The sequence below is a fragment of the Sapajus apella genome, unplaced genomic scaffold (assembly GCF_009761245.1).
Source record: "Sapajus apella isolate SASKATOON/1434 unplaced genomic scaffold, GSC_monkey_1.0 scaffold8, whole genome shotgun sequence".
NCBI lineage: Eukaryota > Metazoa > Chordata > Mammalia > Primates > Cebidae > Sapajus > Sapajus apella.
In genome coordinates, this window is record NW_022436948.1 from 28,025,781 (window position 1) to 28,044,313 (window position 18,533).

Genomic DNA, 18,533 nt, shown 5'->3' on the forward strand with positions numbered 1-18,533 from the left:
TGGGGAATTTAATCCACTTACATTCAAGGTTACTATTGATCGGTAATAATTCACTCATGCTATTTTGTTTTCTCATTATTTTGAAGATCCTTTGTTTGTGTCCTCCCCTCTTGTTTACTAATGGGGTTCTGTGATTTTCTACAACACTAAGCTTTGTTTCCTTTCTCGTTTGCCTATCTCCTATAATTTTTCTTGTGGTTACCACAGAGCTAACATAAAGAGTTTTACAGGCCGGGCGTGATGGTTCACGCTTGTAATCCAAGCACTTTGGAGGCCAAGGCGGGCGGATCACCTGAGGTAGGGAGTTCAAGACAAGCCTGACCAACACGGTGAAACCCCATCTTTTTTTTAAAAAAAAAAAAAAAAAAAAAAAAAAAAGAGTTTTATAGTTACAGCAGACTATTTTTAAGCTAATAACAACTCAACTTTGGTCACACAAAAATAATCTAGACTTTTTCCCCACCACAATTTTGTGTTTTGATTGCTATAATTTACATCTTTATCTTTTATGTGTTCCTTAGCCACTAATTGTAGCTGTTGATGTTTCTGATCTTTTAAATTTTAAACCATCATACTAGAGGACTGAAGGAATTACAAAGCACCATTATAGCACTGGGGTATTCTGAATATGATTATGGATTTATCTATATTGATGAGTTTTGTATTTTCACATTTTCATTACATTAATCATTCTTTCGTTTCCTATTATTTCCTTTAAGTGTTTTGTAAGACCAGTCTAGTGGTAATGAATTCTATCACCTTTTGCTTGTCTGGGAAGGTCTTTATTTCTTTTTCATTTCTTAAGCGTAACATTGCCGGATATATTCTTGGTTGACAGTTTTGTTTTGTTTTTCACAGCACTGTGACTATGTCATCCCACTCCCTCCTGTCTTATAGTTTTCTGCTGAGAAATCTTCTGATAGTCTAATGGGAATTCCTGTATATGTGATCCAAAGATTGTGTCTTATAGCTTTTAGAATTGTGTGCCTTTGAGAGGATTCTGGGGGGCTGAATTTTATTGGGGATCTCTTTGCATTCCTAGATGTCCATAACTTGTCAAGACTTTCTCCCAAGAAGTGAAGAAAGACACAAACAACTTATTGAACCAAATGGGTAGTCTATGCCTTTCTTCTTCTTTCTCTGGAACTCCCATAATATGAACTGAGGTTTGCTTAATGGTTAGGAAGTCCCATTTCTTCATTCTGTTATTTTTTTTTTCTTCCTCTGACTGTTTTATTTGAAAAGATCTGTCTTCACATTCAGAAATGCATTACTCAGCTTGCTCTGGTCTATTACTATGGGTCTCAATTATATTTATTTTTTAAATTTCATTCACTGAATTCCTCAAGCTCCAAGATTTCTGTTTGGCTCCTCCTGTAATAGCTATCTCTTTGTCCAATTTCTCCCTCAGTTCATGCACTGTTTTCTTAATTTCATTAAATTGTTGTATTCTCTTTCAACTCAAGAATTTAGAATTACCATTTTGAAATATTTTTCATGCATTTCATATTCTTTGGATTCTTTTACTGAAGATATATTGTGGTGCCAGGTTTGGACGCCAGGTTTGAGGGTGCCAGGTTTCCTTGCTTTTTCATGATTCTTCTGTCTCTATGTTGGTATCTGTGCATCTAATGGACAACAGCTTTTTCCCATTTCAAAGAGTAGCTTTCATAGGCAGAGGTTTTTTCCTGTTGATGTGTCCTAGGGTACTGATTGGAAATGGTGTTCTGGCTTTGATTCAGGGTGGACTCAGCAGTGTGGTCTCCATGCAGATTCTTCAGCTAGAATCCTCACCTGCAATGTCTGTGATTATCTTATCTGGTATGCAGGAGACCATGATTGTAATGGCATGGTCTTTCTGGAGTTGGGGGCGCCAGACTGGTTTCTGGCCAGTCACATGCTGATGTAGCAGGCCAGAAGGTTGTAGGATAGTCTCTCATGAATGTCAGGGTTACTGCTGGGCTGGCTGTCAGGCCAGGGATAGATGCACGTGGGACTGAAGGCTGTGCATGACTGGTGATGTAGGGGTGAGCTGTGGATAGAGTGCCTCCAAGCCAGCTACTGGGCTAAGGGCAGGCAATTGTGGCCCAGCAGCTGTGCAGAATCCTCCAATGGTAAGTACAGGCAGACAGCCTCTGGGCCAGATGTTCAAGCTGGGAGCAAGTTCATGCAAGCCCACTGGCTGTATGCTATTCTCTCCCTTGGGACTGGGCCACCTTCAGGCCACCTACTGAGCCACGGCCAAGTGTACACTAGCCTGGTGGCTGCATAGGACTGCCCTGCCATGCAGGCCTACCTGCTTCCCTGGGTAATAGCGAGCCTTGTGGGTTTAGGTACAGTATCAGGGTCTCAGTAGTGCCTTTGAGCCCAGGCTCCAAGTAGCCACGATACTAGTACTAGAGGCACTTGTGTGAACTTTGTGGAATGAAAGCAATGCCTCTGGGATACAGGGTGGCTACTGGCCTCCAAGTCAGAATGCACTCCAGATATGGGCTTGGTTTCACAGTTGCACCATTCCTTAGCTGCTTGGGTCGCAGGGGTAAGGGGTGTCAAAGGGGTTCCTGCTCTGGGGAAATGCAGCCACATGTGCTTTCAGCAACTGTTTATGCTGGACCTGGGGCTGTTGAGGACTGGGGAACTCTCCTGTAGCAGTGACTGCTGGCATCCGTGGTGACGATGAGGTCTGATGATTCCCAGGTTACCTTCCTTCTATAAGAAGAGGAACCCCCTGGCTCTGATTTGATCCTGGCAGGGGAGATAGTATGGCAGAGGCAAGATGCTCTGCTCTCCTCTCTATGGAGCAATTCTTGACTCTATGCTCCATGGGGACTTTGCTGTTCCCCTGGTGCTCTCCAGTCCATTTCCTCAGTCACTCCAAACAAAATAAACTTACTTGTTGTTTTGATTCCTTTTTGTGAGGGGGATGAGTGCCAAGCAACTCTAGTCAGCCATCTGCTGACATCACTTCCCATCAGTCTTTTCAATTCTAGCCACTGTGATATATGAGAGCTCTAATGTGTTCTTCGAGATGAAAAGAATAAAGCTTTTGATCATTTGCACCACCCAGATCACCACCACATCCACAATCATAACACCAAAAATGGAATCACATCCACAATTATGATACCCAAAATGGAATCATATAAAAAGTACAAATTAAGGAACTCTATGTTTCTAATACAGAGGCTACCACTGCTTATCAGACATGTGACTCCTATCAAAAGTTGACTTGTGTATCTTGCAGTAAGGGAGCTCACATTGCATGGGATGTGACTCCTGTGCCACATGGACAGACTGACAACACCGACCAGTTGATCCCTCTTCCTGAGGATATCAGTGGTACCTCACTGTTGCTGATACTTTTTCAAGTTACGCTATTGCTGTTCATCAGTCACTGATAGCCACAACCTTGTAGCCCTTAAAACTAATCGATTTCATATTTCTTACTTCTCCAGACCATCTATAATCTGACATAATGCACCTTCTATCATAAAAGCCACTCAAAATTGGGATGATGGTTATTCGATGGCCCTTCCATGCTCCTTAGCATCCACAAGTATCTGGTATATTGAGCACTGAAATCCTCCTCAAATATCAATTTTAAAAGATTTCTAAATCTGCCTCCCTCATCCACTCCTGTTTCATGCACCATCTTTAAGCAGTTCCCCTTCACAGCTGCTTCCTCAGTAATGATAAGGATTTTTTTAAAAAGGAGTTATACAGAACTACTTTAAAAATTCAGAATTCCACCCTGACTATTCCTGGACATGATCGTTCTTTCTTTCCCCAATGGCAACTCCAAGCTGAAGGTAACAAGAAATAACTAGCTGAAACACAGAATAAAGAAAAAAGAGACTCTGTAGTCTACCATTTCTTCAAATAGTTGAAGGTGTATGTTCTTAGTAACAATTTTAACTAGAAAACTTAGCACTATCTTCTAATGAGGCACTTCAATGTTATTTCATGAGGCAAGGCATTTGCACAATAAATATGCCCTAGACAGACACCAGTCACAATGTAGTTTAGTAACAAATTTCAACTGTACAGACTCCACTTGTGTCCTGGCAATGATAATCAAGAGAAAATAAATACAGCCAATACTGACACTAAAAAGTATATTAAGAAATACTTTCAAAACGTTCTTCTTAAGAAATTTCAACCATGAAATTTAGAAATGCCTAAACACAGGATTCTAAGATGTAAAAAGATAGGCTTTGTGTCATCTAATACACATAAGGCGGTATTCTAAATGTGTAACTTCACATTAAATTATGTCTTCTAAAATACAATAAGCAAATAATTTTGGAATTTTATTTGCAAAAATTTTCCCTATATGAACTTCAGTAATGAAGAAGGAGTTAATTTACTTTGAGGCATAATACATAAATGTCTTCTTTTAAAATGCATCATTTGCTCTTTTGAATTTAGAGTTCTATACCTTAATAAACCCATAAGAGCAAATGTACCTCTGATAATGTTTACCTAGAACTCTCCACATCCTCTTTTTCTAATACAACATGATTCACATACATGTTTATTCAATGCATATTTCGCATTGAACACTCCTTTGTTCATTGTGGGTTATTGAATTTACACATAATTAAAATGGCTCTTCTAGAGAGTATAATTGTATGGCAAGTTACACTATGACAAATCTCTATGTCATCTACAATATTTACTATTTACTATTTTTAAATTATATTAAAATGCAAAAGACCTAGAATGAAAAAAAAGAAAGCATTATCTGAAGATATTTTCTTTTGCCAATTTGGATAAAAACAACTATCCAAAACAATATATAACATATACATTGAGCTGAATATCAAATTATGAACAGCCTTCATCCCTTTTTATTTTACTTTTATTATATAATTAGTACATGTTGTTTTAATTAGAAAACAATCAAACTATTGATACTGGGATATAAGCTCACAGACATTTTATATTCATATGCTCATATAAAAAACATAATTTTTAAAATAATATTTGTATCAAGTATACATTCTTTTTATAACCCTTTTCACATAAATCATGCCCCTTACATATGAAATCCAATTCACATGTTTTGTATTTAAAATATTTATCAAAGTTTAAGTACTGTCAAGTTTTATAATTATTCAAGATAATGATGCATTGCAACACATGTTTTAAAAAGGAAAAGCCCAATTCATATAATTTCTCAAATACTTCAGAATATAAACCTAACTTTTTTTTAGGAATTTTAAATGAGTTTTCATTTAAAATTCCTAGCAACAAATATTAGCCACAACTAATGAGGGGAACAGCAGATTTTAATTAAGTCTTTACATGATATAATGTCTTACAAAGTAGTTTCCAAAGTAACATTGAGACACATTAACAGTCTCACTAAGAAAAAAAAAAATTATGTGCATTTGCTAAACAGCATTTTGAAACATTTCCTATCATACAGAAATCTCTGATTATTTGAAAAGAAATATCCTATTGATATTGTGCCAGGAGAAATACCTGAGAAATCTGGTAGTACATTCTGCTACCAAAGAACTATGTTACAGGGAAAAAAAATATAGTCATAAGATAAATTTGAGTTGTATACCTTTAGAAAAAGCATTTGACCTCTTACAAGCTAAATTTCTTCTTTAGTAACAGAGTTACCACTGCCTTCAAATAGTTGTTTAGAGGACTACAGTTAGTTATAATGTAATGGCTTTTTAAAACCAACATTTTTTAGAGCTATTATAAAAATCAAATGTGTTTATTTAGTCCTTAGATGAATCAAACTGTTTCAAATTAAAACATTTTGGTTATTAAATAAAAAACTGCATTCTAGCACACATCCTGGAGCCCTGCCCATTTCTTTGAAAAATATATATAAGCATATGACCATACTATAGATCAGATGTCTGCAAAGCACAGCCAAGGGGACAAATCCAACTGGCTGCCTGTCTTTGTAAATCAAGATTTATTAGGACACAGCCAAGCTCGTTATATTATGTATTAGCTATGGCTGCTTTTGCATTACAACACCAGAGCTGAATAGCTATAACAGAAACCCTATAGCCAACAAAGCCAAAAGTATTTACTATTAGCACTTTACAAAAAAAGGATGCTGACCCTTGCTATAAATTGTTGTAAATTGGACAGCGTATCCAAAAGAGACTAGGAGAAGGAAAAAAATGAAAGAAATATTAAAATATGCACTTAAATGTAATCCCTCATAACACCATCCCAAAATCTTAAAAAATCTAAATCCAATTGCAACCAAAACTAAATATGAAGCTTTTGGTTACATAAAACGTAAAAATACACAAGAATACTACTAATTTAGAGTAACAAAGTATATCTTATTACCTCTTAAAATTAATTCCAGCCAATTCTATTTTAAAAGTACTTATATCTGCTGTATACAAATTATGTTTTTACCTGCTAATGGCTTGTTCCTCATCAGTTATTCCAGTCTCCCTGAATGCCCTGTTTGATTCGGCCAAACTCAAGGCAATTGCTCTCTGAAGATCATCTTTATCATCTCCAGTGAGATCAATCACATCTGAAAAGCAAAACTATCTTTCTCAAAATTAAAAGTAAAACAAAATGAAAGGTAATTCTTATTATGGAGATTTTATACCCAATAAACTCTTTAAACCAGTCAGTATCAACTAATTTTATATTTCTAAAAGCCTATCTAAAAATAAATGGAAACACATTTTTAACTGGTTATACTCGGTAACTCAATGTTCTTTTCAATAAAATATACCTAAAGCAGTAAGTAGAAATATATTTCACTGCAAAAGAATCTGTGTATTTACTATGAGGTCTCTTATTAAAAGCTAATAAGCAGAAAGACTGCTGAGAACGTTTATCAACAAAAGTTGAAATCAATGCAATTAAACATTTACATTTCTGCTTTCTGAGGTTAACCCAATCACATACACATTACATTCTGTCTCTACTACTACTGTCTAGACATTATCAAATTATAATAATTAACAATGAGCCCTCAAAAATCGATGTTTCAGAAACTGACCACAGAGGTATACATTTTTTAAATTCTGGAAGAATGTGCCAAACTATTAACAGTGGCTAACCCTGAGGAAAGGAGTTATAGGAGGAGGAAGTATAAGGATCTTTCACTTTCTATTTAAACACGTCTATACATCTGAATTATTTAATAAGCATGCAATCCTTTTAATTTAGAACAAGATTCTCACTTCACAAAAATGAAGATACAAGTGAATGAAACTAACCCTCTCCTAAAAAAAGATAATAGCCTTGATGCTATTAGTCTTAATTCTTTTTCCCAAAGAATAAAGGTTACAATACCGCCTTCAAAAAGACTTTTAATCCAATTTCCCAAAATACATTGGCAAATTTCCTTAACCCAGAAGATGCCAATGATAAATATTCCCATTATCATTTAAACAACGATAGAAACCACAGTATATTGTTAAGTAGGGAAGTGGTTAACAGGTTATAAAACAATATGATCAGAAAGAGAAACTATCTGTTATTATCTTTGCATGGTTGGGATTATGCTTATTTGTATTTTGGACATGTTTTGCCTTCATTTTACTTATGTGTAATTTAAATTTTCTTTATTTTTTAAATACAAGGTTTCACTCTGTCACCCAGGCTGGAGGGCAGTGTCATGATCATAGCTCACCGCAATCTCAAACTCCTGAGCTCCAGTGATCCTCCCGCCCTAACCTCCAGAGTAGCTAGGACTACAGGCATGCACCACTTGGCTGATTTTCTTTTTAATCTTTTATAAATAGGAGGTTTTGCTTGTTGCCCAGGCTGGTGTATTTTAGACATGTTAAAAATATTTTCTTTTGTAATCATACAATTTTAGAAGAGGAAAAAAAAAAAAAAAACAGGATAGAGGATGGAAGATAAGGTGTCTTTATTTTACCATCTGGCTAAACAGCTTTATATAGATGCCAGAAAACCATATTATATATTAAATGAAAAAAAGTAATGTATATTGATGGTTTCCAGAGTCTACTATTTTTATCCACACGTCCTCCAAACAGTAGCCTGTAAGGAGATTTAAAATATTAAAAAGAATAGCTGATCATGGAAGGAAGTGGTGGTGTATTTTACAATGTCTTTAGAGAGTATAATAAAATCCCACAAAAATGTATTAAGTAGGGCCCCCAAAAAATTCAAGCAAGTAAAATGTGAAAGATTTATATAGCACAGAAATCGAAATGGTCAATCACTTTACAGACAACAGCAGGCCAAAGGTTTTATAAATATGGCTACAAAATCCAAGTCCACTCAGACTACAGGAAAAGAGGAGTGTAACCTGGAACTGGACAGTTGAGCGTAAATATTGATGAAGCAGCAGCAAGGACTAAAAAGGTATTAAGATGCCTCATAAAAATGAAAGCTATCTCAGTTATTAAAATGGCCAAAACTTAGATAAGACAGGATAATGAAAAGCAAAAGCAATTTGAAAATCACAGAGAAGGAGAAAAACAGGTTTTAGATATGTGACTGGCAGTCAAGATTCCATTATCTCATTCTAAGTTTCCTTTCTTCAACTATAGTAACTAAACAGTTCTTTTAAAAAACAAACAAACAAAAACTATCTTCTTTATTCCCTGGCAGTTAGGGTTTTGGATGAAATTTAGGCTACATCCATTAGGATGCACTAACATGAGATTTGGAAGGCAGAAGGTGGGGGGCATCTGCTGCCTTTGGCTGTTTTTTCTAATGTTCTTGAAAAGATTTAAGTTGTTCCACAGCAGTATTCCAGGCTCCAATTTCCAGCTTTAGGAATGTCAAGAGATGGAACAGAAGTGGCAACTAGACTTTGCATTCCAATATCCAGATAGAGCTCACTGGCAATTACCTAATCCTGGCTTCCTGTTTCCTGGGCTGCAACTATGAAGTATGCTCTTGAACTCAGTAGTCCTAGAGGCAGCTTTCCTAATTGTGACAGAAGTAGCAGCTTCCCTGACCGGGCACTCCTGCAGTGATGTGGGAGTCATTTCACAAGGCTGAGCTAGAACTTTCCTCCAGACCTTCCAGTGATTCTTCAAAGAACCTAATCCCTTGTATTAAATTCCTTATTTGAAAACATCTAGAATGTTTACTGTACCATGACAAGTAAAACATATGGGCTACAGCTGAAACTAATTTAAAAGTAGCAACCACTTACACTTACAGCTTTTCCTAATTTATCAATTGTAATTCAAGCAACAAAAAGCAAAGGAACAAGATGGGTTCCCCTCCTCCAACCTATTTTATAAATAAGATAACTGAAGTTCTGAGAAATGAGGCACATCTTAAGAAGAGAGAATGGTACATAGGCTTCAAAATTTAATTCTAACTCTTAAATCCAAAGTGGTCTTTCTGCCTTCCAAGCAGTTCTTCAAATATAATCCATTGATCCTTGGGGTCCCCAGGGCCCCTCTGAAAAAAGAGAGGAAGGTCCTTAAATTAAAAATGTAATAATACTCAGATATTGTCTGTCTTTTGTACCGTAGTCACATTTGCACCAATGATGCAAAACAATAGTGAATAAAAGTGCAGCATCTTAGCACAAATCAAGGCAGCAGCACCAAGTTATGTGATTCACTGTATTAGCCACAAATACGCGCACTCACTGTTTTAAATTAAGGGGCCAAGCCAGTTTCTTTTACAATTACGTTCTTGAAGAAAAGACTAAACCTAATTTTATTAAATCTCAAACCTTGCTTTGTGTTTAATTCTAACATAAGAAGTACTTCTGCCCTATATCCAGAAAATACACTAGTGCATTGCTAAAGAAAATACACTACTGCAAAATGAGTTATAAGCTATACTGATTTTTTCATGGAAGGCGATTTTTATTTAAAAGAACAAACTACAAACTAGAATTATTCTGACTCTGGAATTTAGCAGATGTTGTCTTAAAAAAAAGTGAGCCTGTCGCTTTAAGAAAAACAAATGTATTTGTTGACAATGATTAATATAGAATTTTCAAGCAAAAATCTAAACTTTGAAAACTTGTTTCTATCACCGTGAGCTTGGTATCTTCTCAATACTTAAAGGCTTGTCTATGAGTGGTGAGAGTAACAAATGCAACTTTTTCTTATAGTAGATATTCTTCAAGCATTTAAAAAGAAGTATCTTCAAATTACCAATGCAGTGTTACAAAATCATGCATGACTAAAAGATCCATTCAAGAAGCAGGAAACATTAATGGATTTTAATGCAACATAATATGAAAAGGTCATTGATACCACCAGAGAATAATGATGTGATTTTGAATTCCACATTGCAACGAATTTTTATGAAATTACCATCTGTTAAGTTTGGGTATCGCATTAAAAGGAATATCCATTATTGGCCAGGTGCCTTAGCTGTTGCCTGTAATCCCAGCACTTTGGGAGGCCGAGGCAGGAGGATCACAAGGTCGGAATTCGAGATTGACCGGCCTGGCCAACATGGTGAAACCCCTTCTCCACTAAAAATACAAAAAATTAGCCAGGTGTGGTAGCACCTGTAGTCCCAGCTACTAACGAGGCTGAGGCAGAAGAATTGCTTAAAGCCAGGAGGTAGAGGTTGCAGTGAGCCAAGATCATGTCGCTGCACTCCAGCCTGGGTGGCAGAGACTCTGTCCCCCCCACCAAAAAAAAAAAATATCCATTATAATCTGATTGATCAGTTAAAATACTCCTCCCTCTTCTAAATTATTTGTGTTAAGCTAGATTTTCTTCACAAACTTCAACCTAAACAACTTAGTACAATAGAATGCAAACCTTCAGAGGCACATTGGAGATACTAGCTCTCCTCTAACATGACAGACATTCAAGACTTGCAACGATATAAAGCAATGTTCTCTTCTCACCATTTTGTTTCAGAAAATGTATTTTTCATAAAATGTTATTTATGTAAACATAACAGATTGATATTTTAATATGAATAGACTAAGCTTTTCTGTTTTAATTTCTAATATAGATTACTTTACATACACAAAAGCTCTGAGGTCCTCAATAATTTTTCTGAGTGTAAAGGGGTACTGAGAGCAAAATTAACAAGAATCACCATCTACTTCATGTTCTTAGACATAAATGTTTTTTATGAAACAAATCATATTTGAAAATGGTTTTGTTTTTTACAATGCAGTTTTAAAATTTTTGAAGAAACGGCAAAAGAAAAAGATCAGGAGATTGTATGTATACAATGACTATTTCTTCCCTCATTCTCTAGGAGAAAAAAAAAATCAGAAGACCTGATTACATGATTTCTGCATGGCAATAATCATTGTGGCAAAGCCTGAGTGTAGCAGCAATAGTAGCAGCTCTCTTTAAATAGAATATTCACTCTCCATTTTGCCCCCCCCCCCACCTTGGCCAGCCACACACATTCATATTACCTTCCTTGCCTTTGAATCCTTATATCTTGTACCTTACACGGGTGTAACAGGATAAAGCTGCTTGTGGCAGAATGGCCACACTAAATGGCTCAAGCTACTCCAGCCTCTCCTAGCATCTCCAATAGCTGAGGGGTTCAGAATATAGGCACAACTGTACCCTAGCTGGGAATTTAAGCCTCCAATCCCTGGTATAGAGGAAAAGTAATCTTTAATGCTGGAAAAGTTGGTTGAGACCAGAGACTAACAGTCTTTACCTGAAAAGCTTGGACTTTTTCCTTTAAGCAATGGAGGAGGTTTATTTATTATTTTAATTTCATTGTAAATGTAACAGTTTTCTCCATGATCTTCCTATTACTCCATAAAGCTACTTCTTTTCACAGGGTATTTTCTAATATGACAATCCTGAAAAATAGCTCAATCCTGAAAGATACTTCATATACAGTCTTCACATGCAATCCTGAAAGACACCTCACATATCAAAAGAAATCCTGAAAGATACCTCACACACCAAATTCATATGATTTTTAAGACCAAATATTAAAAAAGTAAAATGTTATTACAACAGAGTAGTTAAATCCAATGTCTTCTTTTTCTGGACTTAGTGGAATAAATTTGTTTAAAACTTGCAATGAATTCTCAATTTTGTAATAAAAACTAGCGCTCAGATATTCTCATATGCTTACAAGAAACAGAGAATAAGCTTGGCTGTAAACAACTTCTAACTGGTACAAAGTAAGTTATAAAAAGTTAGTCTTTGTGTAAAACTTTGATCTCAATGCCAGAGCATTATTAATATTCTCTTATCTGTGTCAAGGCAAGACCTTGGTAAAACACTAAAAACATTCTTTTTAACTATCCCTTCTTCTAGCATTAGCATGAACACAATTCAGTAGCACACACATGGGAAGAGTTAGCTGGGTACCACTGTATAAAATCACATATTACAAATGCATCTAAGCAGCAATTTACATTTTTAAGAAAGTCCAAAATAAAACACTTTTCCTGTAAAGTCAGAAATACATACCAAAACATAACACTCATCCTACTAAATCTTTCACTTTCAATAAAATACCATTTGAGTAAAACTACCAACTACCAAACATTTCTCTGCTAACTCCAAAATACATGCCACTCATCAACTTACCAATGAATTAAGACTTCAAACATAATATATGCATTGTTCATAACTCATAATTCACTTTCCCATGAAAATACATTAAATGGGAACATGAATTATGTAAGTGAATCTTATTTGAACCTGAGGCTTCTAAGTAAGTTGACAAAAGCCTAGTTGGCCCATTATCCAGTTAAACTATTACATATGTAAAGATTATGAATTCAAAGAAAAATATCTACACAGGCTAAACCTAGGGGAAATACTTTTTTTTAAAAAATCCAAGTTTATATTTATGGTCAGCAAAGATTTCTAAGTAAGAGAGTGACATAAGCAGAAAAAACTGTTTGACAGTGAGGAGTTTGAGAAGAGTTGAAATAAGAGTATGTAGCAGGAACAGAGCAACTGAAGGGAAAAATCTACATACCAAAACTGACAGATCTACAAACCAAATGGTTGTTTTGGGAGACTGGTAGAAGAGCTATTTTTAAAAAAAAACCAAACAAACAAAAAACCCAGACCACCAGAAGAATGGAAATACCCTTAAGAAAGAAAGGCAAATATGAACATCAGGATGTGCAGCAAGAGATCAGAAACTAGAATACTGCCATTCTTACCCTCACTCACTCAGCTTCAACAAGGCTGTGTCCTCACTACTCATCTCAAGGGCCAACACACTGCTTCATCAGGCCCTGGCCTGGATGCACAGCTTTCAGAGAGCCACAGAGTTCATGCTCACACTTCACTCAGGTATCTGTACAACTGTGAGCTCTTCCACACTACCTAAAATCACGTATTATCCTATGCCAAGCCAACAAGCACACCCCCATCATCTTTTTTGTCTATGCCCAGGTCCACTGTTCGTCATGAACTGCTTATTACTATCTGACACTGTTTATTGTATACTGTCTGTCTTCCCTCTATGTAAACAAAGACTCTGCATGATTGAGAGTACTTGACACATATTACACAATCAATAAATATTTGTTAAAGAAATAAAGATTAATACCTAGACTACAGAATACAGATAAAAATTAGTGAGTCATCTTCCTAATTAGAAGATGAGAACATATTCTTTATCCAAAATTTTCTCTAGTAAGTGAAAGAGTAAACAGCACAGTAAGGAATCAGGTTGAAACAATTGTTAAAAGCCAGAAGACATAAACAAAGTAAATTGCTTCCCACTCCACTCCTCCATTCTCCCTTGCTCTCAGCTTCCTTCAGATGTTCCTATTTTTCCAATTTTCTCACTGTTAAATTCAGATTCTCTAACAGAGTGTCGTAAATTAGAACTTTCTCTTATGGAAATATACCATTTATTTGCACTGATAACATGGTAGCCACCAGAACTGCGCATTTAAAGTGCAACTAAGAAACAAAATTTCAATATTATTTCATTTTAATTGCCACGTGTGACTAGTGGCAGCTGTATCAAACAGCTCAGCTTTAAATGGTCTAGTTCTGTTTTTAATAATAGCTGCTAAAATCATAGCGGCAGCATTGGCAAGTAAGGAAAATAAGTAGTGAGGGACTCATTCCAGAGTTTTGTCATTAATTCTACTACTTTTTCCATTTTGGTTGTGAAAAAAAGTAAAATTAATATCCCACATTAGTCAACAAAAGTGCAAAGATCCATAGCTATCATTCTAACCCAAAACTAAAGAAAATTCATCGTTATATGAATCATTCTATAGTTCACATCTAATGAAATGCATCTAATCAATCTGAAGCACCTAATTGCACCTATCAGTTGGAACTAATTTTCACACCATTTAGCATCTCATTTTTTAAGCTTCATCTTGACTTTTTGTGAGCTGTCAAAATAGTTTTATGTATCAGAAATGCCTAGGGCAAAAGAGATTCAAGTTTTATTGCATTATTTTTTTTTTCTAAACGAAGTTACTTGGGCCATGGGGAAAGTATCAATGTTCAATTAATAAAATTCTAAACTGTTTAGCTTAAGTGAATTATCAATAAGTATAAAAGCACATTCAGAAGTGGATCTATTTATCACAGTTTAAACCACTATTAATGTGGTCATGCAAGGTGGACATAACTAGAATTCTAGAACAGAACCTCAAAAAATTTTTTCCTTTCTATGCAATCTTTACAAATAATTCAAGGTGCTTTAGAAAAAAGAAACACGGATTATAAATTTTTGAAGTCTTACCACCTAACACTCATTCCAAATTTCACACCAGTTTCTCTAAAACTTAAGTCAATATGAGGCATTACTTTCTGTGTTAAAATTACCTACCCAAATCCCTCTTATCTTTGGATCCATATTTTGATTGCCCAACTGTAGCACATCTTGTTCTGGGAAGCATATACTGTTTTTTTCCTGTTTTAAAAAAGTTCAAAAGAATTTAATGGTCTTGAAATAAAGAGTATTTCTATTAGGTTTCAAATTGGGCAAAAGCCCTGTATGGTCATGTCTATGACAGAGTTTGCCATGACACAAAAACTTGGCGGAATCTCTCCTCTGCCTATTAATCAGACCTATAATGCTCAACACCTGGCATTGTGTTCTAGTCTCATTTTCATTTGTGTTTTTGACAACAAAACTGCAAAACAATTTTATTCTCAATTTAAGCCAGGGACAAGAGGCACTCATTTGATAAACTATAATATTCTATCTAGACAGGAGATGCAAGTAATAAAAAGTTAACTAGAATTATTGCTTATTACAGTACAAATGATTTGGGCTTTTTCCCAGAATTCAATAGAATTACAGTATGGAATGTAATGAAGCAATACAAAGACATCAGGCATATGACTTCTAAACTCTTTATTATGCAGAGCACAAGTTTTCCTTGATATGTCTCTTTTTTCTCTTAAAAGTGAAAGGTAAAAATACACCCAAAAGGCATATAATTGTCCTACTAACTATTGAAAATATATTTACTTCTTCAATATTAAAGGAAGGCTCACAAATGTGTTTTTCAAATCAAGTGACATACTTTAGCCTCTGACATACCAGGCATGCATAAACAAAAATTTCTCCATATGCCCCAAAGATAACTTCCATGTGATATCAGTTTAAAAACTAAATTTTTCTAGTCAGAAAAAAAAAAAAAAAAAAAGTGTCATTCCTTCTGAAAGAAACAGTCCATTGTAAACAGTGATATTCTAGCTAGTACCAACAAAGGGGTATAAAGTATTTGGTATCAGAGATTTTACTTCAGAAGACAGATGTTTTGTCAGCACTGCAACCAACAGATGATACACTTAAAGTTAGCATGACTTTGCTTATGCTTGAACCCTGGTTTTAAGAGATTTTATACCTAAAAAAGAAGAATGGAAATAATTGAAAATAAAAATCCCTGCCATATTTGAAAAAATTAAGTGAAACTGTGGTCAACTTTTTATTGTTTTATTTATTTATGTATGTATGTATGTATGAGACAGTCTCGTTCTGTTGCCCAGGCTGGAGTGTATGTATGTATGTATATATGTATGAGACAGTCTCGTTCTGTTGCCCAGGCTGGAGTGTATGTATGTATGTATGTATGTATGTATGAGACAGTCTCGTTCTGTTGCCCAGGCTGGAGTGTAGTGGCATGATTGTGGCTCACTGCAACCTCCACCTCCCTGGTTCAAGCAATTCCCCTGCCTCAACCTCCCAAGTAGCTGGGATTACAGGTGCACGCCACCATACCTGGATAATTTTTTTTGTGTATTTTTAGTAGAGATAGGGTTTCACCATGTTGACCAACCTAGTCTCGAACTCCTGACCCCAAGCAATCCGCCTGCCTCGGCCTCCCAAAGTGCTGGAATTACAAGCATGAGCCAACATGCCTGCCTGTGGTCAACTTTTAAGTAACAACGTATTTCATAAAAAATGGACAAAGTGCTCAAAAGAGTTTTTATATCTATAACAATCCCTTGAAAACTCTCACATTCTGATCTGTTCTTTATTTCTACAGCACTTAGGTAGTTTTTTTTTTTTTTTTCTTTTTCCCCCAATAGAGGCCTACATTTGAATATATATCCATTTATAATTATTTTCTCTTTCTGTCCCACATGTAAGTTTTACCACACCTTCCAAGAATTAAAAACACACAACTTCATTTCTTCTCAACAGTAACTGCACAGTCATTTTTAAAGAGTATTTTTTTAGTACCTGCTGAAATGCATGACATCTTCTCACTTTTTCAGTTTTAAACCATGTAACACTGTACTACTGCACTACTGGCACAAATGATTAATGGAAAAGTATTACTGTTATTCCATCATCTAATTTTTCTCCAGTTTGATACTACTATAATGAAATCACCACATTAAATTCCTACAACAGTTTGCTGTCAATAATCTCAAACCAACTTTATGGACACACTATCCCAATTAGCATCCTGGCTAGAAGGAAAGCACTTAACACATATTATGTATTATATATTTTATGGATAAAGGAACCACAACAGCAAGCAAGTTACTCAATATGACAATCAGTTGAGATGACATCAGAAACTTCATTTCTCGACCTTCTATTCCAAGTGGAAAACAAAATTACTTCGTGAATATTTGTCAAGAGATCCACAAACAAACAAAAAAGCTTTAATTATCAACAAATGCGACACTGAAATTATCAACAAATGCCTTCTGAAATTAGGTTGCCTTCTCCCTAAGAGACCCTATTCAATTTTTTTTTTTTTTGTCCTCCATAACATTTTCACTATTTCCTATCTAAAATCTTAAACAGCCTTATGCAATATTTTCTCACTTTGCACAGCAAATATCTTTTGTGTATGACATATATAATCTTAATTTTCCCCTTTTCTATACATATACATCATGTCACCAAGTATACCACCTATATTAAGCGTTCACAACAACAATGATCTCTGTTTAGTCAATTTACTGTTTGCATCACTTAAACCAGGAGCCTTTTAGCAAAAATTATCCTTTTCCTTTTCATCACCTATCTAGTTTCTTTTTCCCCTCAAGTCTTAGAACTTTGAAAGATCTGAAATATTATTCTTACTAATTTTTCTGATATTTATACCACTTCTCTTTCAACTTTTTGCAAAAAAACTTCTCAACTTCATTATCTTTCAAAGAGCTTTACTGCACATATTATCAAAAATAACTAAATGAACATTTTTTGAGCACCACTAATGTTCAAGCAAATAATTCCAAAATAACAGAGTATTCATTAAGACAGAAGCATGTCCTGGATGCTGGAAAAGCACGTGGTCTTAGCTAGAGGCCAGGAAAAGCATTCTCCAGCAAGCAGCTCTTTAGCTAAATATTTCAATACCAGAATATATTAGGCTAGGGAGGAAAAGGCCAGAGTGCATTCAAACAGAAGGAACAGCACAGGTAAAGACAGAGAAATTAAATAGCAGTGAGTACATGAGAACTTCAAGCCATTCTGTATTATTATAGTATTGAATGACAGGAGAAAAACAGTGAAAAATGAGGCTAAAAATGTGGAAGGGGTCCAATTCACAGTTTGCCTTGAACTTAAACGTTAAACGGGTCTGTCATATGTATGCAACAAAAATTATCCCATCACCTATTAACTGAGATAGGAATAGTCTAGTTTCCTCTGACACAAGATCATCTTTGTATCCTGAAAACTAGAAATTAAAATATTTTATCAATAAGCATTAATAAATCTCTATGTAAATGAGCTCTTTTCAGGTTGCTTCCTAACTTTGAGAATGTCTATAAACAAAATAAGAAATTCTCTCCAAATATGTTAATAATCAAACTTTGCAAATCCATAATGTATAAAAATAACTATTTTTTATGTAGCACAATTATTAATCTATGACAGTAACTGAACATATTTTGAAAAACTGTGCACTACACAAGTTTAAAGTATTCATATTATGAAGAAAAATTTAAGTCCCACATACAATCTTCCACATGTATGTATTTGTGTGTATCTCCAAAAGAATGCTTTTCCCTAGTTTTCTTTTTTGGGATGAAAGGCAATTTTGTTACACAATAATAAACTTCTTCACCAAAGCTTTATTTGAAAGCAGGGGGAAAGGGAAGGAAAATTTTATTAAATGGTAAACCTATCAGTAATTAGAAATAATATTTTAACTTCAAAAGTAATACTAAAAC

General features: G+C 35.1%; 1 protein-coding gene across 9 annotated transcripts in view; it reads right to left on the reverse strand.

Annotated features, from left to right (window-relative positions):
• The window catches only part of USP25 (ubiquitin specific peptidase 25), a 140,411-nt gene that overhangs the window by 88,861 nt on the left and 33,017 nt on the right, over nt 1-18,533 (reverse strand). For 4 of the 9 annotated variants that reach the window (XM_032277157.1, XM_032277155.1, XM_032277153.1 and 1 more), the window contains exons 4-5: nt 14,716-14,799; nt 6,403-6,526 (exon numbers count right to left, since the gene is read on the reverse strand). The exons of 2 other annotated variants lie outside the window; for them this stretch is intronic. In XM_032277157.1, coding sequence (XP_032133048.1) covers nt 6,403-6,526; nt 14,716-14,799 — 208 coding nt within the window. The remainder of the gene's footprint in view (nt 1-6,402; nt 6,527-14,715; nt 14,800-18,533) is intronic. 3 more of the 9 variants (XM_032277154.1, XM_032277160.1, XM_032277156.1) reach the window with 1 other exon arrangement.